The 22684-nt window shown below is 45.9% G+C and overlaps 1 protein-coding gene across 2 annotated transcripts in view; it reads right to left on the reverse strand.

Annotated features, from left to right (window-relative positions):
* IPO9 (importin 9) overlaps positions 1-22684 on the reverse strand; it is a 125051-nt gene that overhangs the window by 23513 nt on the left and 78854 nt on the right. For both annotated transcript variants that reach the window (XM_075910552.1, XM_075910553.1), the window contains exons 16-19: positions 20115-20263; positions 18166-18294; positions 16079-16354; positions 8306-8472 (exon numbers count right to left, since the gene is read on the reverse strand). In XM_075910552.1, coding sequence (XP_075766667.1) covers positions 8306-8472; positions 16079-16354; positions 18166-18294; positions 20115-20263 — 721 coding nt within the window. The remainder of the gene's footprint in view (positions 1-8305; positions 8473-16078; positions 16355-18165; positions 18295-20114; positions 20264-22684) is intronic.

Raw genomic sequence — 22684 nt, forward strand, 5'->3', positions numbered from 1 at the left:
CGAAGATCTACTGCCCCGCCCATTCCTTGAAGGCCTGCCCCTTTCTTGAAGCCCCGCCCTCTCTATTCTCCTCCTGTCCATCACTTCCTATCCTCAACCCTTACCTACACACTCTGATAAATAGTTTATTTTTAAATTATGCGATACATAAAATTAAAATCAGGTGTTTATAGTTATGAAATAAATGGTCTGTTTTTTATTCATGCTATTTAAATCTAAAATGAAGCATTTATAAGTATACATTTTGTGAGGACAGAGTTCTGCGGCTGGGGGCAGGGGAGAGGGAACAGGGTGCTGGGAGGGCAGACAACAGGGTTCTGCCGCAAGGAACAGGGTTCGGGGACAGAGTTCGGGGAGTGGGGCGCCAGTGGAGGCAGAGTCCCCTGCATCTCCCTCCTCCCAGGATTCTCCCCTCCCCCCAGGGAAACCAGTCCGTGCCTGCCCCGGGGCCGACCCCACGCGGTGTAGGGAAGCCCCGAACGCGTCTGCCCCGGGGCCAACGCCCCCCGCCACCCCCCACGTAGGGAAGCCCCACGCACGCCTGCCCAGGGGGCTGACCCCCCCCATGCAGGGAAGCCCGCGCACGCCTGCCCCAGGGCCACACCCACCCCCCCACGCGCGCACACGCACCGGGAAACCCGCTGCGCCTCCTGCGGGGCTGACTCACCCCTCGAGGTAAGTAGTGGGGCTTCTCGGGGGTGGGAGGGAAATGGGGGCGGGGCAGACGGGACGCCTCGCGAGCAACTGGTCGAGGCCTCGCAATCGACCAGTAGCTCGCGATCGACCTATTGGTGACCACGGCCATAGAATAACTGTCATTGTAAGATAGAATACCATGGTACTGCCATCAAAGCTGCAAGCTCACTGACTCTGTGCGCAGCTGTAATATTAAACAGAAAAACCACCTTGGGTGTCATCGAGAGTGAAATAGCCAAAGGTCTGAAAGGTGGTTGAGTAAAGGTGTCTAGGACTGAGCTGTAGGATGGAGGTAGGGGTCTGCGAGGCGGGTTAAAGTTGGTTAACCCCTTTAGAAATGTTGGAAGGACATAATCACCGTGAGGTGTACTTTAAGAGAGGCAATAGCTAGTCCTGACTGCTTTAAGGAGAGGACGTATTCAAGGATTTGATGAAGGGGTGCTGCATATGGCTCAACACGTGTAGCAGTGCACCAAGAGATGAACCTATGCCACTTCTGGAGGTAAGCAGAGCAAGTGGTATCCTTTCTGCTATGCATCAAGATCTCTAACTTGTGCAGAGCAGAGATCTTCAGATGCGAAGAACCAACTAGGAACCAAACTGTCAGATGCAGGGTCTGGGGCAGAGGGTGCCCCAGTCCTGAGTCAGTAGATCGTGGAGTTTGGGAAGGGCATATGGTGAGTGCAGAGACATTCAGTAGAGAAAAGGACACCAGAGCTAATGTGCCCAGGAGAGTACTGTGAGAATCACCTTGGCTCCAACCCTGTTGATCTTTGAGGATCCTGGGAATGAGCGTGATGGGGGGAAATGCGTATAGGAGAGGACCCTCTGCCCCAGTTGAGAAGAAAAGTATCTCCCTAGGGATCCCTGACCGATGCCCGTTCTGGAACATGTCAGCACTTTGTATTTTTGTAGGAGGCACAAAGGTCTATTAGGGGAACGCCCCCAACGGTGGAAAATATGTTAGTGTATGTCATATCGAAGTTCTCACTCGCGGTCTGTTATGAAACGTCTGCTCGGAGAGTCCACGGCAGCATTGTTGATTCCAGTTAAGTAAGACGCAATTAGCATGGTCTTGTTGCAAATGCACCAGTTCCAGAGGTGCCCTGCAAATGTGTACCTGGAAATGCTTGCAGGTGTTGAAGACTGCCCTGAGTTGCAATATATTTATGTGGAAAGTTGTTTCTCATAGTGACCTCGTCCCTGAGCACCTCAGCCCATGAGGGAGGCATCTGTAGTAATGCAGGCAGAAGGTTGAGGCTGATGAAATGGGACTCCTGCAAGGAGATTGCATGGCTCGGTCCACCATCTGAAGGAAGTTATAACAGAGGATAGAGAAGTCACCCTTTTGTGGACATGGTGTCCTGTTGGAGTATACAGAGATGCTACCCAGTGTCAGAGGCAGTGGAAATGTAGTCATGCATGGTGGACTACATACATTGTGGCAGCCATATGTTGTAGACATGTAAGTATCGGAACTGTAGGACTCATAGTATAGTTACAAGTACACCGCAACAAGGTCCTGGATGGCTTGGAACCTCTGGACAGGTAAGTAAGGGCATGCAGTGGTGAAATCGAGGTGAGCACCTATGAATTCCAAAGTTTGGGAGGGCGTGAGTGTGGATTTCTGGTTGTTAATGGTCAGTCCGAGAGATTTAAACATCTGCCTGGCTATAAGTATCATATGGCATGTCTCCACTGAGGATGGGCATTATATGAGGCAGTCGTCGAGATGGGGAAGATTATAATGCCCCATTGACGTAGGTGTGCCGCTAATACCGCAAGCATTTTTGAAAACACCTTGGGTGCGGGGAAAGGCCAAAAGAGAGCTCTCAAAAGAGGAAGTGCTCTATGCTGACCGTGAATCGAAGAAACCGCCTGTGAGCTGTGTGGATGGTGATGTGAAAATAAGCATCCTGAAGGTCAAGGGCTGCAAACCAAATCCCTGATGTCTCATGCTGGAATTATAGATCCAAGAGTTACTATTTTGAACTGCTGTCTTTAAAGGTAACGGTTGAGCATCTGGAGATAAAGTATAGGTCTCCATCCTCCTTTTTTTCCCCCCTAGGTGAAGAAATAGCGAGAGTATAATTCTTTGCCTCTGAATTTGTCCAGCACCCCTTCTACTGCTCCGATGGAGGAGTCATCGATGGACCTTTGTTTTAGCAGATTCTTGTGAGAAGAATCCCTGAAGAGGCAGGGTGGTTGGAAGTAGAAATAGGAAGGGGATGGTGTATCCTGATGAGACGATCTCCAGGACCCAACGATCAGACATGGTGGACGACCAGTGTTGGTTAAAAAAAAAAGTCTGAGATGGTGATGGAAAATGGAAGCCGCGTGATCATGTGAGTTCGCAACAGAGAGGGTTTGTAAGCCATTGACCAGGAAGTCAAATTTGCTGTTTGATGATTGGTTCGAGGTGTGGTTGGTCTGATTACAACTGCTTTGGGCTCTGTGTCTTGCCTGTGACTGATCAAAACCACGTTGCTGTCCAATGTAGCAGTAGTCATGACGTCTCTGATAAGGTGTGTACCGCTCGCGCCAGTATGGAGATGTATACATACCAACGGTACAGGGAGTGGTACGGGAGTCCTTACTCGAATGGAGGACCTCATCTGCCTTTTTGGCAAAAAACTTCTGTTCATCAAATGGGAGGTCCCTGATTTTGTTCTGCAGCTTCTGTGGGACTCCAGTGATTTGTAGCCACAAAGCTCTTAGCATGACTATTGCAGTAGCCTTCGATTGGGCAGCTGTATCTGCCATGTCCAACGTGATCTGGAGGCCTGTCCTAGCGGAAGCATAGCCTTCTGGAACTATGGACTTCAAGATTGGTCTCCGAGTCCGGTAAGTGCTCCATGAGTGCTGTGAGCTTGGTGTAATTTTTGAAGTCATGGTTCGACAAGAGTGCAGAGTAGTTGGCAATGCACAGCAGGCAATGCAGAGTAGCAGTGTTGCAGAGTAAACTTTTCTGCCAAACAGGTTCATACATTTACTTTACTTCTCCACTGAAGCATTCTTGTACTGGAGAGCCTTGGACCTGTGACGAGCCGCATCTATGACCAGGGAGCTGGGCTGAGGGTGAGAAAATAAAAATTCCATTTCCTTAGCCAGAACAAAGTATTTTTTGTTTGCTCTCTTATTGGTTGGTGGGGCAGAAGCTGGGGTCTTAGCTCACTGGGAGGATTGAAGGTTTTTGAGGAGGTGGTACTGTTTGACTGGATCTCTGTAAGTTGGACCTCCTGGCTAGTGGTGAGTCTCTTAAGCAATTCCTGGAATTGTTTAAGATTCTTTGAAGGTGACTTGTCCCCTGGGATTACAGTTTCATCCAGAGATATCTGTAGGAGAAGTATCAGGCTGCTGTTCTTCAGAGTCTGATGACTGACTCTCTTCAGGCTCCGACTGGTGTGTTTGAGGGGAAGAACTCTGAGGTGGTGGTGGAAGGTGTTACTTGTGAGGAGGTACGAAAGCAGCAGGATACCAATTTGCAGGTGAGGACCTGTAGCAGTAGAGCAACTAGTGTCTAGGACGTGGAGGCTGGTGATAGTGGTAGCCAGTCGACCTATAAGGTGGGTGGTCATATTAGTAGCTATGATAAGAACGGCCATACTGGGTCAGACCAAAGGTCCATCTAGCCCAGTACCCTGTCTGCCAACAGTGGCCAATGCCAGGTGCCCCAGAGGGAGTGAATCGAACAGGTAATGATCAAGCGATCTCTCCCCTGCCATCCATCTTCACCCTCTGACAAACAGAGGCCGGGGACACCATTCCTTACCCATACTGGCTAATAGCCATTTATGGACTTAACCTCCATGAACGTATCTAGTTCTCTTTTAAACCCTGTTATAGTCCTAGCCTTCACAGCCTCCTCAGACAAGCAGTTCCACAGATTGACTATGCGCTGGGTGAAGAACTTCCTTTTATTTGTTTTAAACCCGATGCCCATTAATTTCATTTGGTGGCCCCTAGTTCTTCTAGTATGGGAACAAGTAAATAGCTTTTCCTTATTCACTTCCTCTACACCACTCATGATTTTATAGACCTCTATCATATCCCCCCTTAGTTTCCTCTTTTCCAAGCTGAAAAGTCCCAGTCTCTAATTTCTCCTCATATGGGACCTGTTCCAAACCCCTAATCATTTTAGTTGCCCTTCTCTGAACCTTTTCTAATGCCAGTGTATCTTTTTTGAGATGATAGTGTGATCTTCTGCGTGACGAGTGTCTTGAAGAAAGCATACTCCTACAACCTTCCCAGTATGTTGCACGTGGAGATAACGGTGGAGAATGAGGGAGTATCACTGAGCCCCTGGACGACAAGGGTGGAGAAAGAGACATATGCCTCAGATGGGCATGTCACAGGTAGTGGAGATAGGGATCTCTGCTGTCTCCTATAGGAGGGGACATCACATCTGGTTGCAGAAAGGTGCAGCACCAATGACCCCAGTGCCGGCAAAAAGACTGGAGACGACGGGCTCTGGTGAAAGTTAGATTTTGTGATAGACCATCCGCATCAAGAGGCTATCGTGCATCTCTAGTGCCGAACTAGGAGGCTGCAGTATCGGCTCTGGCACAGTAGGTGCTGTCAGTGTCGAGGTAGGTACCGGGATGACAACGTTGGCACCGACTGAGGGGGGACATGATAGCTGTTTTCAGGTATCTAAAAGGGTGTCATGAGGAGGAGGGAGAAAACTTGTTCATCTTGGCCTCTGAGGACAGAACAAGAAGCAATGGGCTTAAACTGCAGCAAGGGAGGTTTAGGTTGGACATTAGGAAAAAGTTTTTAACTGTCAGGGTGGTTAAACACTGGAATAAATTGCCCAGGGAGGTTGTGGAATCTCCATCTCTGGAGATATTTAAGAGCAGGTTAGATAAATGTCTATCAGGGATGGTCTAAGTCAGTACTTGGTCCTGTCATGAGGGCAGGGGACTGGAGTCCATGACCTCTCGAGGTCCCTTCCAGTCCTAGTATTCTATGATTCTATGACAGATCTGAACCTTATGTCTAGTCTGAATCTATCTAGCTTCAGCTTTCCAGCACTGGATATTAGGTCTACCTCAGCTCAGTGGTCCTCTCAGCAGCCTTCCTAAGCCAAACAGAAAAAGCTTTTGTCTTTCATTGTAAGGCTACTGTTCAGACCATAAATCTTCTCATGGCTCTTTTCTGAATTCCTCCCAGTTTTGCAATATCCTTTTTCAAATGCTGATGCCCAAAATGACTAAGTATTTTCACCCCTTCCCAGGCTTAGCCCTTCCTTAAAGTCACAGAACAGGTCTGTTCTGCTTTTTCCTAGCTTCAAAAAGCTATCCCTCACCTGATGAGCCTCTCTGGATATTCACCTCTCCCTCGTCTTTACCTGTAAACTTTCAATGTGTAATCTAAAAACTCAAGGCACTCACTCCCAATATACCACCTTGGGTCTTCTGCAATTTGAATTCTGTCCTCTCCAGTCTAACGAAGCAGCTTCCATGACTCTTTTCTAGCAAAATCTCAGGATCTTTTACTCCAGCCTCATCCTTGTTTTTGCTTTTAATACAGTAGACTCATTTTGAATGTGCATCTGACGAAGTGCGTCTTTGCTCACGAAAGCTTATGCTCCCATAAATCTGTTAGTCTATAAGGTGCCACAGGACTCCTCGTTGCTTTTGCAGATTCAGATTAACACAGCTCCCCCTCTGATACTATACTCACCTTGATATCCTACTTTTGCAGTGATTTTGAGACCCTAAATAACATTTCAGAAGCAGCAACTTCCTAGCCCAAGTCCTGTTTTCTAAAGAGACTATTTGGGAGTCCAAATGTTACTGAAAGCAATGAGATTCTTGCTCCCAAGTGCCTCAATCTTTTAAAAATGTGACCTGGGTGCTTTTGAAAGTTTTACCCAACTGTCTCCCTCCTGGTTTTTCCTCCTCTCTCTGTTACAGTTTCTTCTGTCTCTCTTTTGGTAGATCCTCATTCACCACTCTAAATGTGAGGGATCTCAGGACTCTCTGTGGCCCTTTGTTTTCCTCCATTAACACCTGATCATCAGTTCACAAGCGGTAAACTATCATTTCTACACAGATGACTCACAAAACTATTTCTCTACAAGATTGAGGAAAGTGATTATTCTCATGTATTCGGCATGGTGAAGCCACATCTGGAAGACTGCATCCAGTTTGGGCCGCCCACTACAGAAAGGATGTGGACACGTGGGAGAAAGCCCAACAGAGTAACAAAAATGACGAGGGGGCTGAAGCACACGTCTTATGAGAAACGGAGGGAACTCTGCTTATTTAGTGTGTGCAAGAGAAGAATGAGGGGGGATTTGATAGCAGCCTTCAACTACCTGAAGGAGGGTTCCAAAGAGAATGGAGAGAGTCTGTTCTCAGTGGTGACACATGGCAAAACAAGGAGCAATGGTTTCAAGTTGCAGTGGTGGTGATCTAGGTTGGATATTAGGAAAAACTATTTTACTGCAAGGATAGTGAAACACTGCAATAGGTTACCTAGGAGCTGGTGAAATCTCCATCCTTAGAGGTTTTTAAGGTGAGTCTTGACAAAGCCCTGGGTGGGATGATTTAGTTGTGGGTACTGCTTTGAGCCAGGGGGTTGGACTAGATGAGCTCCTCAGGTCTCTTCCAACTCTTAATCGTCTATGATACTATGAATGTTCCAGAACGATCACTGGTGGCAAGAAGTAACTGAAGGTGGAGGGAGCCGGCAATGCCCCTGATAGTACAGCATGTGCACCCCATCCAAGGGGTGCCAGACCCATGCACCCTAATTTGGAACGGACATGAACAAACCCTTGAAGACTAGCATAACTAAAATATAAGCTAAGAACTCAATTCAATTTCTTGCTGTAACGACCACTAAAACCCAGTATCCCCTAGGAAAACAGGTGTAGAGACTGAAGCTTTCTGCAAAGCCAGTTCTAGATGGAGTATCACATTTCAGCTGATTATCTTCTTCTTGTCCCTACCAGAGTTCCCTGTAAGCTGGGCACTTGTGTGGCTGCTGAGCAGAGATTCAAATGCTGTCCAGCTGATTTGCAGAGCTCCCTCAAATATGTGCGAATGAGCACCAGTAGTAAAAACCTCTCAGTGCACATGAAAAGTTTATTTGCACATGGATGAAAAAAATTAGATGGGATATTGGTCTCTACTGATTATCTGGATTCTGAGACAACACGGTAAAGACATCTAACATCTTTTGAGAAACCCTGACCCACCCACAGTGCTTTGACACAGTAAATATGATTGCTAATCACTTCTTTGAGCTGTACTCATCACCTTCTCACATTTTACATCTGTCCCAACTCCTTCCCTATGAATTCCTTCCAGAACATTCCAGAGTCAGAACTTCCACTCTTGCATAATAAAGATCAAGCAGTAAGAAGAGGAAAACCCCACAGACGGTTTTTCTCCTCAATGGCAGTTCTATCTGTGGAGAAGGAGAGCCTAACAGCAAAGCAGGAAGAGATTTCAGTTCAGCACTGGAGCAGAGTAGGTTTCTTGTTCCAAGTGGCTTACAATTTACACCACCACCCAGTGCATCTAGCTACAAAACGTAATGGGGGAAAGCAGCTAGCATGTGTAGATAGTCCGTAAGTCAAATGCTTGTACTATCTTACCTGACTTTGCCTTCATATTGTCCATAGAACAAATGCTGTCGACTCATCCATTCAGCCATTACAAATTCCAAAGCAGGCTTGCCAGTTGGCCCAGGGAGACTACTCAGGAACTCTAACAATGGATCCAGCTGAGAGTGAACCAGGTGAGCAAATACCATGATCAAGGACTACAAAACAAAAAGGAACATTAGCTGTACATATGTAATAATCCAATAATTAATAAGTGCTTTCTCTTTACCAAAGCCCTATATCCCCCAGAGGCTTCATGCATATGCTAACATTAGGAGGCATACAGAACTCTATGATCCTGTCCACTAGCCAAGAGAGAAGTGAACTAGAATAGGAGTATGTTCTTACCTACAGAATGAGTCAGGACAAGTTAAACTTCTATTCTGCATCTAAAACTCACAAGTCTTCCTAAAGCAAAGATAAAAATGACTAAACCAGCAGAGGTGACACTGGGCTCTCCATCAGAGAAAGTAATGATTTGTGTCATGGTAACAACTAAAAGATGCAACAAAGATCAGACACCATTGTGTTGAATGCTGTACATATAGGCAGAGACAGTTCCTGCCCCAAAAAGCTTCCAACCTAAACAGACATGAGAGACAGAGGAAGAAATTTTCTTATCCCCATTTTTCAGTTGAGGCACAGACATGTCATTTGCCCATGAACATACAGCGAGGCTAATGTCCCAAATCCTAGCTCAGTTCCTTTACCATAAGATCACCCTCACTTCCCCTGGTCATGAAACCTAATTCAGTAGAATTTCTCCACTGGAGATGAATCACCTGGCTTAGTAACAGCTCTGCTCATCTTTAAGCAGCTACCCACCTTTTCATAACTGCTTTTCTTCAAGGTGTGTTGCTCATATCCACTCTACCGCACGTGTGCATGTGCCTATGTGCAGTTATTGGAGATTTCTGCCTCAGCAGTGTCTGTAGGGCCAGTTGTTTCCCCACCTTGAGTGCCATGCTCATCACTGGTGTCTCAGTCTCCTCACCACTGGTGCTACACTCCCTCAGATCCTTCATGTGAATAACTCCAACAGAGACAGGAGGGAAGGTAAAGTAACAGGCATGAGCGACACATCTCGAACAACAGTTATGAAAGTGTGGGTAACAATCTTGATTCCATTTTAGTTGACCCAAGCAGAATCTTCGAAGTTGGGCTTGGTGTTCACAGCCTTGCAGACTGTAGCACTGCTCTACCAAAGCCGGCGTCTTGAAATTGCTCGTCATCTTATAATGCCATACGAACATGTAAACAGATGACCAGATTGGGGCCCAAAAGATTTCTTGGATGGCACCTGTAACAAAACGGCTGCCAATGAAGTCCGTGTTCTAGTCAAGTGAGCCCTCAGGACTGACAGTCGGGGATACCTTAGCCAACTCATAGCTGTGACCCAAGACAGCGACCTTTGAGTGAACACTAGGTGACTTTTCATCCTATCTGCCACAAAGAGCTGCTTTTGTTTACAGAAAGGCTTTGTTCTATCTCTGTAGAAAGTCAGCACATGCCTGACATCTAGGGTATATAGGTTTGCTCCTGTAATGCATGGGGCATCAGACAGAAGAGATGTAAAACTATATCCTGGCCATACGAAAGCTTCATCAGGAACACCGGGTGCAAGCACAGCAGAGCTTTGTCCTTGAAAAATACTGCATAGGACAGTTCCAAAGTAAGCGCCCTGATCCCCAATACCCTATGGGCTGACATTAGTGATCAGGAAAGATCTTCCAGGAGAGAAGCAGGAAGTGAAGGGAGGATCCATGAGCCTATACAGCACAAGATTCAAGTTCTGACGAAGTGGGTCTTTGCCCGCGAAAGCTTATGCTCCTACACTTCAGTTAGTCTATAAGGTGCCATAGGATTCCTCGCCGCTTCTGCAGATTCAGACTAACACGGCTACCCCTCTGATAAGTTCCAAGGGGAAACTTGTCCCTTGATGTGTGGGTAGAGGAACTCTAGCACTTTCAAGAACGGTGCTGTCATGGGCTAAGTGAAGAGGGAATTGCCTTGGACTTGGGGGCAGGAAGGGAGGGAGGGAGCACTGACCACATACATGCATGCAGCCAAGTGCCCCAGATGTAGGCAAGTGTGGGCTGTAGTGTCGCTTAAATGGCAGATCAGGTCTGCAATGGCCTGAAACCACACTTCTGAAAGGAAGACCCTGGCTTGTTTGGAGTAGAGGACAGTGCTGATGAACGCTAAAGCTTGAACTGATGTTAACATAGACTTGTGTCTTTATGAGCAGACCCAGATTACTGCTGGTGGAGCGCACCAGGTGTTCCAGCATGGCCAATGAGCAGGTCATTGCCCCATCTGCCAGCATCCTGATGGCACCGATGCTGGCTTGAATGCCCAATCTCATTGCTGAGGCGACAGACTGAAGTGGCCCTTGGATCCAGAGGAGCCTCCTTCCGGAGAACACAAAGGCACTGTAGAGGCCTGGATTTGCCTCGAGATTATGGAGAACGGTACTCCACCCAAGGAGACTACTACCGACGGTCTGCCAACCAGGTGGGATGCCAACAAGAATGGAGACAGGGAGATTATTCTTCCGCAACTGTGGTGACTGGGAACGGCATTGGGACAACCACCTCCAGGATGTTGATAAGTCATGGTAAAAAGGAGGCCAGTACCTCCCTGTTGGTGAGCTGCATAAAGAGGCTGTCATTTGTGATGCTGGTGACTCACAGTAAGTTAGTACAGATCTTGATGATGGCACTGGCATCCTGCAATGTGGAGGTGGAGAATGCACCATTGTCTGGAGGGACTGGTGGCATTCCACCACTCTCTGGGGAGCTTTATCAACTGGCTTGTCCTCTTGGGCATTCATGGGTGGCATTGGTTATGCTATCAGTGCAGGGGACAGCCTGTGCTCTGAAAGGGGTTGGTGCCAGGAGGGGGACTGGTCCAATCCCACTCATAGGACCCAGAGGTGGACTATTTCCTGCACTAACGGTTCCAAATAGAGTGGGCCAACTGCAAGGCTCCAGGATGGGGAGGCAATCTGGGATAAGCTCCTTTCAACTTTTGTAGGCACTGGGGAGCAATGTTTCTTTGGTGCCACTGATGCAGAGTGGTGCTAGAAAGACCTTGGTGCTGATGGCACACTTCTCACCAATGCCAAGGTGCTGGGTGACTCATGGCAGGATGGCTTCGATGCGGAGTAGAGAACTGACTTCATAAGGAGAGCTCTGAGCCTGATGTTTCTCCCCTTCTTCTGGGTGCAAGGTTGAAAGTTTTTACAAGTCCAGTATTTCTGTTATCTACACTTCCTCCTGGCAGTTGAGAGAGCTGCCCTGGGGGTCCCTAACAGGCATAGGCCTATTACAAAAAATGGCAGGGCTTAAAGCCAGGAGACAGGAGCAAGTCCCCACTGGGAACCAACTACTAAACTAACTCAGCAATTAACAGGTATGTAGCAGTAAAGATAACTTGCATGAAACCTAAAGGCACAAAATTCAAGACAGAAAACGGCAAGCCTTAAGGAGCAAGGAAGGGCACGCCGACTGACCACTCTGGGTGGTAAGAAGAAACCAAGAGGCCTTAGGGCTGGCAGCATCTACTGCATCAGTGCATGAGTGCGGTACTCAAGGGGACAACACAACTGGCTCTACAAATGCTGCCCAGGCAAAAATTTCCAATGACCATGCAGGCCCACCGGGACAGAACTGACATGAGTAAGCACTCAAAAAAGAATATAAGGTTTTTTAAAATAGCCTCTGTTTGTTAGATTAGACTGCAGCTGCACAGCTTCTTTTGCTTCCCAGGGTCTCAGGACACTGACTGCAAATGTGCACTACAAAACTTGCAGGAATACGTGGGTCTATGAGGCGAAAGTATAAAGTACCTCCGTTTGTCCCACTTCAGTACCCTTGGGGATAATGATAGAAATGTAGCCGTGTTAGTCTGGGGTAGCTGAAACAAAATACAGGACTATGTAGCACTTTAAAGACTAACAAGATGGTTTATTAGGTGATGAGCTTTCGTGGGCCAGACCCACTTCCTCAGATCAAATAGTGGAAGAAAATAGTCACAACCATATATACCAAAGGATACAATTTAAAAAAATGAACACATATGAAAAGGACAAATCACATTTCAGAACAGAAGGGGGATGCGGGGGGGGGGGGGGGGGGGGAAACGAAGGTGAATGCCAGTGAGTTAATGATATTAGAGGTGGGGAAGGGGAAATGTCTGAGTTAATAGTATTAGAGGTGATAATTGGGGAAGCTATCTTTGTAATGGCTAAGATAGTTGGAGTCTTTGTTAAGTCCCCTGCGGAGAGTGTCGAATTTTAGCATGAATGCCAGTTCAGAGGATTCCCTTTCAAGTGCAGATTTGAATGTCTTCTGAAGTAGGATGCAGGTTAGCAGGTCATTCAGACAGTGTCCTTTCTGGTTGAAATGACAAGCAACTGTTTTTTCTTTGCGATCCTGTCTAATGTCTGTTTTGTGGGCATTGATTCTTTGGTGAAGTGTCTGAGACGTTTGTCCAATGTACATAGCAGACGGACACTTTCAGCACATGATAGCATAGATTATATTTCTGGAGGCGCAGGAATATGTATTCTTGATCTTATAACTCACTTGGTTAGGCCCAATAATGGTGTCAGCAGAGTGAATATGTGGACAAAGCTGGCAACGGGGTTTGTTGCAAGGGAAGGTACCAGGGTTGGTATTAGTGTGGTATGTTCTGTGGTTGTTGGTAAGAATCATCTTGAGGTTAGGTGGTTGTCTATAGGAGACTATGGGTCTGTCTCCCAGAGCTTCTTGGAGTTTAGTGTCCTGTTCCAGTATAGGTTGTAATCTATTGATAATGTGTTGGACAGGTTTAAGTTGGGGGATGTAGGTGATGACAAGTGGTATTCTATTGTTGGTTTTCTTGGGTCTGTCTTGTAGTAGATGGTTTCTAGGTATTCGTTTGGCTCTTTCAATTTGCTTTTTTATTTCTCCGGGTGGGTAGTTGAGGTTTATAAATGCTTGGTAGAGATCCTGAAGTTTCTGGTCTCTGTCTGTGGGATTAGAGCAGATGCGGTTGTATCGAAGGGCTTGGCTATAGATGATGGGGATGAGAGATTGCAACTGACCTATGGGAAAAGTGCTGTTAGCAACTACAAACAAATGCTTTTACCTTCCTAAAAAGGAATGTTTTATCCCTTTCACTACCCTACTGCTATACTTCTGGCCAGCTGTCATAGAAGTACCTCCTCTCTTCCTGAGCAGGCAGCAAAACAGAGGACATTTGACACACTTCATCTTAAAAGGCTCAGAGAGGGTAGAATAGAGTACAAAAGTCACCCCCTGGGAAGATTTTACATAATAGCCAGACTGGATCAGACCAAAGGTCCATCCGGCCCAGTATCCTCTCTGCCAACAGTGGCCAATACCAGATGCCCCAGAGGGAGGGATCACAACAGATAATCCTCACATGATCCCTCCCCTGTCACTCACCTCCAAAGAAACAAAGGCTAGGGATACTATTCCTACCCATCCTGGCTAATAGCCATTGATGGACCTAAGCTCTATGAATCTCTCTCTTTTCTGAACCCTGTTAAAGTTCTAGCCTTCACCGCATCCTCTCCAAACAGAGACAAATTATTAAAAGTGCTTATACACAAATGCCAGAAGTCTAAATAGTAAAATGGATGAACTAGAGTACCTAGTTTTAAAGGAGGATATTGATAGAATAGGCATCATGGAAACTTGGTGGAATGAGGACAATCAATGGGACACAGTCATACCAAGGTACAAAATATACCAGAAGGACAGACCAGGTTGTGCTGGTGGGGGAATATTTTCCTCACATTCCAACACTATCAATGTATTGATTAAGGCCAGTAGGATCACTATGATGATCTAGTTTCACAGACACTAGAATTTCACCCCATTATTCCTGCACCACACCCTGTAACTTCAAGTGGAGTGAGAGCCGGATTTCCCAAGTGGAGGGTCCTGGATCCACCTGTGGGTCATAGAAATTATTGTAAGTGGGTTGTGTTTTCCTGGAAATAACCCTTCGCATCCTAAAGCTCTCATTTTCCCCATGCAGCAGACAACTGGGTAGGAAGCAGGATGCGGTTAGCAGTAGCCCAGAGAAAGTGGTCAGAGCCAGCAAGTGGCATCAACTGCCTGGTATCAATTGAAGTCCAGTTGCTGGGCAACAGGGATCAGCTGGGACCGCAGGAGGGGACTGAGGTACAAAAGTGAAAGTAGTAGGGTTGGAGAAAGACCAGGCAGGTGACTGGGAGGGCTGAGAAAAGGAGGAGCAGGGCGGAGGGTCCCCCAAAAAGGACATGCCTTAGTAAAACATTTGGAAATAATTGAACTAGAGCACTGGTCACCAACCAGTAGACAGGGAGCCTTTGACAGGTGATCCTGACAGATCTGACCAGGAGGCTATCATGTGCTGGCTCTTCATCTGCCCCTCTCAGCACTGCTGTGCTGCTCCTGCCCTCAGCCTTGGAGCTGCTCCCCTGGGAGCCTCCTGCTTGCTGTGAAGGGCACAGGAAGAAAAGGAGGCACTCATGTCAGGGTGACCCTCCCCCCACCCTGTACCCCATCTCCACAGAACTGGGGCAGGGATGGAGAGAGTTTGCTGGCTGCTCTTGGGAGTGGTGCACTTCCAGGGCATGAGGTGAGCCTGCCTTAGTCCCACCCAGAAGCCACCTGTGGTGAGCAGTGCCCAGCTGGGGCCTGCATTCCAAACCCCGGCCCCAGCCTTGAACCCCTCCTGCACCCCTAACTCCCTCCCCAGAGCTAACACCCTCAACCCCCTCCTGCACCTCAGCTCCCTGCCCCAGGCTCAGCTCCGAACCCCTCCCACACTCCAAATCCTTTAGCCCAAGCTCAGAATCTGCAGCCCCTTCCCCTGCATCCCAACCCCAAAAATGAGTGAGAATGGGAGGAAGGGAGGATGGAGTGAGCAGGGGTGGAGCCTCTGAGAAGGGGTGGGAAGAAGGCGGGGCAAGGATGTTTGAGTTTGAGGTAGATCCTGAATTGCATTTAAATTCTAAGTGACCTTGTGCTTAAAAAGGTTGAAGACTACTGAACTAGAGTATCTTCTAGAAACAACTCCCACCTTAATTTAGAGACTAAGTGATGGAGAACATCACATCCCTACGTAAGCTGTTCTAACAGTCACTTCTCCTCATGGTTAAAAATGTGAACCTCATTTCTACTCTCAGTTCATTGTGTCTCAGCTTTCACATACTGGATCTTGTTCTGCATTTGTGTGCTATATATATAAACAGGTGCTATCAAACCTCCATCCAATTTATACATCTGGGGGCTGCATTAATTCTCTTCACCAACTGAACATGAGCTCCCAACATGATGCTGTGGCAAGATACTATGATCTGTAGACTCTCTGCAGAGTCACCACTTCCAGGACATAGTCCCCCATTCTGGGATCAGAACCTACATTCTTTTTTCTTCGAAAACCTTGCATATGGATGCATTAAAATAGATTTGAATGAGACCCAGTTTACCAGTATTGTTCTGTTAACAGATAATACAACCAAGACACATTTTTCCAGTAATTGTGTACCATGTATGATGAAAGGCTTTACATTTCAATTCCTCTAATCCCCCAGGACAAGTACAATGTCCTCAAGAGAGCCATTTTGTAGCATACTTAGAATCTGCAATTGCATAGGCAATGAACACTCAGGCATGTAATGTAAACATATTCTTCAGTGACAGGCAAGGTTTCTCTTCCTGACACTTAATACCATTGTTTCCACTAGGCCTCCAGCCTGCTCACCTGCATTACACTGAGTGTCTCAGCTTGTTGCATTTTGCTCAAGATTGCTCTCAGAATCTGGTCCAGGTTCTCTCCCAGCTCACTTCCTGCTTTGGAAATCAGTGTGGAGACTAATCTGCCCACAAAGGCAGCTGTGAACTCTGAGGTTCGCGGATCCAGGAGCTGGCTCACCACCTGCATGACATACCACAGCCCATTGTGGCCTTGCTCATCATGCCACTGTGCAATCTGTTCTAGTGCTACTGAGACGTATGCACGCAGACACTCACCACCATTCTGGATAATACAAGAGAAAATTACTGTGTTAGAACTGTCAAGACTCTCAAAACGAACAGCATCTGTTGTGGGAACCCTTAAGTAAGCCATTCACCACAGCGGAAAGCACCTGAAACAGGAAGAAAGAATTAGTATCCAAGATGTGCATGACGGGTAAAATGGTGGCTATTGTGAGAAATCCAATGTTCAGAAAATCTTGAGTGAGAGTACCTGCAATTCTCTTTCAATTAATCTCATCTGCAGGTACACTTCAAGAAATTCTGATCCAGTTAGAGTCCACAGTAGCTAAAAAGCAGCACGAGGGACAAAAATGACCTAGGTTTCCACAGAAAAGCTGTGTGTCTGTTTCAAAAAAGACTGTAGTGCAACAATCCAGCACACCGAATTCACCTTACTCTTGCTGGAGCACTGCTCAGCACTTCTCTGCCCTGTTTTCATAGGCCACACTCGCATGAGAAATGGCAGATGGAACCACAAAGTTGCTTCTCTCTGTCTGAAGGTCAGGGTGAGTACATGACCCACCTCGATCTATTCACAAACACGTTTCAGGAGCTGGAAGGCTCTGAAGGTCTTACTTCCTACCACCACCAAAGTCCCAATCTCTTGCATGGAGCTGCTAAGACAACCTCACCAGGTGGCGGCGGCAGCAGCTGCTGCCAAGTACAGCACAAAAGATTGCTGCTGATGCCTCTTCCATTCTCACCTGCAGAAGCTCTGGGAGTTTGGTAGAGGGGAAAAGGAAGAAAATATGGTGAAGCAGGAGCTGGCCATGACAGGGGAACAGCAGAAAAGCAACCCCTCCAAAAATGTTCAGTTCTGAGAAAATCAGGGACCACTAGCAGGCAGTGAAGCCTGCCCTGAGCATTCTCACTCCCTCTGCTTCTTTAGCCTCTTCCTTTGATAAATGCTGAAACTGTGGCAAAAGGGGAATTGGAATCAAATGTTCTCCCACCCGACACACACACTTTAATTAACTGGGGAGACTTGCCTATTCTGAAGCAAAGCCTGGGCTTCTCATGCCTGAGGCTTAGACAAAGTCTTTGCCAATCAGTTTATTACATGGGGAAAAGAAACATGTTCTTGGCATGCTCCAGAGTCCTAAAGAGAAAAGAACAGGATTGGTCCTGACTTGCCAGCTAAAAGGAGGGTCAGCAAAACTCACCACAAGCCAAAATGAAGCTGGCAACAATTATTTATCTGAGACAGGAATGTCACTTAGGCTTCTGGCACAATGCCAGCGTGGCTGCTGGTGGGGGTCAGATTGACCCTCAAGGCAAAACGACACCTCTAACACTAAGTAAAGCACTATAATCATAGAACACTAGAACTGGAAGGGACCTCAAGAAGTCATCGAATCCAGTCCCCTGCCCTCACAGCAGGACCAAGCACTGTTTAGATCAGCCCTGACAGGTGTCTGTCTAACTTCCTCTTAAATATCTCCAGTGATGGAGATTCCACAATCCCCCTAGGCTATTTATTCCAGTGTTTAATCACCATGACAGGGAGGAAGTTTTTCCTGATGTCCAACCTAAATCTTTCTTACTGTAATTTAAGCCCATTGCTTCTTGTCCTGTCATCAGAGGCCAAGGAGAAGAATTTTTCTCCCTTCTCCTTATAAAACTGTTTTAGATACTTGAAAATTGCTATCATGTCCCCTCTCAGTCTTCTCTTTTCTATACTAAACAAACCCAGTTATTTCAGTCTTCCCTCATAGGTCTTGTTTTCTAACCCTTTAATCATTTACTGAATTGTCTCACCCAATTGGGCTGACATGACCCTGCAAATCCCTACCCCTTCCCTATAGGTCTTACCTGCATGGTAGCATTGTCATCTGTGTGCAGGCTGCACTGAGCCACCGCAGGGAATGCCTGGCAGATCAAGAGCTGGGAAAGAGGAGGTTTTGTATTCCTCACAACAGTGGTTAATATATCAATAGAAGTCTGAAAGGGGAAAGCACAAAAATAGAAGCCCGTTTAAACAGTAGTCACAGCATAGAATCCCAGCATTTCCTCAAAGCCCGGGAGGACAGGGTGAGGTGCAAAGCCCTACTTGCTTATGGGGGGAGGGCACATAATGACAGTGAAGATTCTCCTGTGCTGCCTTGCTCATAGGGCTGGGGAAGGAAGCAGATGATTCGTTTTGTTTTCTTCAAAGGGAGCTCACTTTTCACAAGTTTAAGAAATGTTCTGGTTACTAGTGAGAGCAGGATGCCGTCCATTACACACACGGCAGACAAACAGGAGTCATTTCTCCCCTCAGCCCACTTCAAACCTCTGCTGGCAGCTGACTGACAAGAGTGAGCACTCAGAAGCAGTTCTTTTCCTCTACAGGGGAAATATTTCAGCAGCAGGTGAAGGCCTGTGTTCAGCAGCAGGTAGTTTTTAAACCCCATTTTTTAGCATCAGTTGTGTCCGTCACAGCGGCTCTGATCATTTCCACTTCAGAGTTCCCCGGCATGGATTATATTTTGTAAGAAAACAAAACAGTTTTGTTTCAGTTTTTACCTCTAACATGTCTGAGAAACACAAGTAGCAGGGAGGTTTGAAGACAGGTGGCCTATAGCAAAGGTACTTTCACAGTCACTCTTAACATGCTGCTCTGCTGGCACAGAGCTGCACGTGAAGTTATTTTAAACAGGCTTGTATGGTGAACATTTTTGGCTAATCTCATTCATCAAAAACATTCAATGGCAAACCAGTAAGGACATGTATAAACAAACACTGGATGAGGACTGAATCTTCCTTCCTCTCAACAACTATGCACCTGTAGGCATAGGGCTCTTCAACAACACGGCCAACTCTATCAGCTGAAAGCTCAAAAGAGGGTTCAACAAAAATCAGTTACTTTAGAAAGTGCTTCTCAACATGCAAGAAAGCTCTCAAAAAGCTGGGCTGAGCAGCATGGAAGGTATGTATGTAGACCTTTCATGTGTCTATTCAAACCACCGTCATGACATTACTGCACTAACTACCAGTGCAGAGGCAACTGTGGGAGCAATTGACTCCCTTTACCAGTTAATTCAAATCTGAGTGTACTATACATGTGGTGTTTCATTGTACAGAAAGGTACAAACTCACATGGGAGGGCACGCATAGCTTAGGTTCTAAGAAGCTGTGCATGCTCCATGTTCATGACAAGTAATATGCACTGCTGGTGAATGTCCTAATATAGGAAATCTTCAGAGGCTGCACTATTTCAAGTGGTAAAAAAGAGCTCAAGATCTTTGGGCTACAGCTATACTACTATAGTAACCTGATCTAAAGTTTATGGACGCCAGCTACTTTATTCACGCACCTTAGACTGAACTGCTGCAAGGTCTACACTGCAGATGTGTGGGGTTCAACAGGGGACTCTCCTGTTGACTTACCTTACTCTTCTCATCAGGTGTAGAGTACAGGGCTCGATTGGAGCACGAGCTGTGGTTAATTTGGCAGGTATTCACTAGACTCGCTAAATCGACTGCCACTGGATCGATCTCAGAGCATCGATCCTGGCTGTAGTGTAGACCTGACCTTGGTAAAGAATAAGGCTGACAGAACTGAGAGATCAAAGACTCTGATGAGCATTTCTTAGAAACCTGTGAGTCTCTTTCCCCAAAGGAAAATCTCAGTCACTTAAGACATGGCTCAACAGCAGTTTATGAGCATCCTTTTATACCAAAAATAGGTTGATGGAGTGGCAATGGCATAAAGCCAATGTTTTCAATTGCTGCAGCGAGAATTCAACCTGCAACTAAACCATTTTTTGCCATAGTACTTACTGCACAAAGCCCTGCTGGAATCTTATCAGCAGGAGCCTGCATGATGCTGACGAGAGTTGGGATTAGTCTCATCTGCATTGGACCCTGGCAGGCTTCTATCTGTGCTAGCTCCTTAAAGATATCTTGGGCGAGAGAGGCAACAACAGGATCTAGAGTGAGAAAGTACCAGTTACTAAGACAAACTAATGAGCATTGGTCTAGAGTTTTGTTGCTTTCGTTTCAATATGGTAATCTGCAATTTCATTACAAGAAGTTACAAAAGCAATCTTTACTGGACCATCCAGTTTACTTTCAGCCTCAGTCAGCAACTAGAAGCAATGGAAGAAAAGTCAAACAGTTTAGGTATGGCTATAGGGCATGTACTAGACAATTCTGTGTATGAATATAGACTCTCTGTATATTTGTGTCTATCACGAAAGAATCCAAGTACCATCCTTCATAACAAATCTGATACAGCAGGGAACTGGGAATAATGTACCATTTCACCTTCACGTCCTTGCCCTTAATTGCCCCTTAAACCAGTTCAGTAGGTACAATGTTCAGTACAAATTATTTTAGCATTAAATTCAACTGTATGCTATCCACGAACAGTTTGGTGCAGAATTGCTGAAGTTTAACTGCTCCACAGAAACTGTCAGGGTGAGGCTGGAAGTTCTGACACTGGGTAGGAAACCCTAGCTTTGGCACCTAGAAATATAGTCAATAGTTTTTGGTGTACAGGAAGCAGAGTAGGTCTTCAATACTGGGAAGGGGCTTCCCTTCAGAAAGGGACAGAGTTAATTCAAATTCCTCATTCTGGTAACCCTAACAACTTTAACAACTTTAACAGCACTTAGTTACCTCAGTGGACAGCTACCCCATATCAACAATGATAAAAAGAAGCAGAACAAACTGATATTTCTATTAAGATATCTGACAGTAAATAGTTGAAATTTATCTACAGCTAACAAACGTAAAAAGTTAAACTTCTCTTATACAGCTACACTGATTAAAGGTGTCTGGACACTCAGGCTGGCATTACTGCAGGACAAAGTTCACATTTTAAATATTTTTGTTGCAACTATAATAGCCAAGAAATGTAAATTCAAAGATTTTTCAGGTCAGAAGGGATGATCAAGATCTAGTCTGACCTCCTGCGTAACACAGACCATATAATTTAATTCAGTGATTTCTGCCTTAAGACCATAACTTCGTCATACAATCTCAATTTAAAGATTTCAGGAGATGTAAAATCCACTATGACCACAGGAAAGTAGTTCCAATAATCACCTTACACTGGAACAACTTTGTGCTTATCGTCCATATGAATTTATTTAGTTTCAGCTTCCAGTTATTGGATCTTATTATGTCTTTGTTAAGTTAAATGTACGGTTGGCAAGAATGAATCCTGCCACACAGTTTCTCTATCACCACATATCAGTGATACATACCAGCTCTGGGTCTAAGACTCATTTTGCCAGATTTCTATCTTGACTACAATAATCAATTTTAGTGCAATTTATTTCTTACAATCTTCATATAGATTTTATAAGCCATTGTGTCACTTTGTTGCTTCAGCCTGGTGATGGCACGGCTGATTCTAATCTTATGGAAAAGAGGGATGTAAGCAGTGTATCTTTTGTCCCACTGTTTCCAGCATCTCAGGCCTCCATCATATGCTTCCTTGACCTTGGAGACACTTTTTTGAGGGTTGACAGCTATGTCAAAGCTTTTACACTAGGGGCTCTGAAAGAATAGCAGGCCCATCTCCAGGCCTTCTAGATGCAGTGAGCCCTTCAAGAAGGTGTCTTGGAATGGGCAGTTTGTGGCTGCAATACTGAGCATGAACACAAGAGGCCTTCTTCAGTCCTAAAACCTATTCCCATTGCGAAAGGGAAGTCTGCAGTGCTGCCAATGGTTCCCAAATCTGGTTCCAAGCCAAAACTAGATCCACGTGGAAATCACCCCACAACCTAGAAAGCCTTCTACCAAAAACCTGTAGGCACAGACAGAATTGAAGAAAAATCTCTGTATGAGCCCATATAACCTAGAGCGCGAGTCAGGCCATTACTTTCTCTTCTGGAATTCCTCTTGTACCTCCACTCACCTCGGGCATTTTCACTATGAAGGGGATAGTTTGTGAGGTTACTTGTCAGGTACATGTAGCCTGTCATGCCAAAAAATTGAAGGGGAAATCCTTCAGAAACCCTAAAGAGTGTTCCCTTTTCCACACATTACTGAAAGTAGCCTTTTTGGTGTCTTAACCAATCTACAAGGAGTGGTTACATGGATTAGAGACATTTATGTTTGATTCTCAGCTTGCTTTAGGATATTCCACAGAGGCAAGGCAAGCTTGTGCTTTCCTCTCACTTCTTCCAAGAGTGGTCTCCCACCTACATCATTCCTGTACTGTTGTTAATAGTTCCTCCCCCAGGTCTCATGCACAAGCAAGGGAAAGTAGGATATACACATTCAATGATAAAGGGTCATAGGTCCAAACCATTTAGAAAAACTACTCGGATGGCTAGACACTGACTATGGTGAGCCGCATCATGCTGAGAGTGGATTAAAGATTACATGGAGATTTATAC

This window comes from Pelodiscus sinensis, chromosome 27 (assembly GCF_049634645.1).
Source record: "Pelodiscus sinensis isolate JC-2024 chromosome 27, ASM4963464v1, whole genome shotgun sequence".
NCBI lineage: Eukaryota > Metazoa > Chordata > Testudines > Trionychidae > Pelodiscus > Pelodiscus sinensis.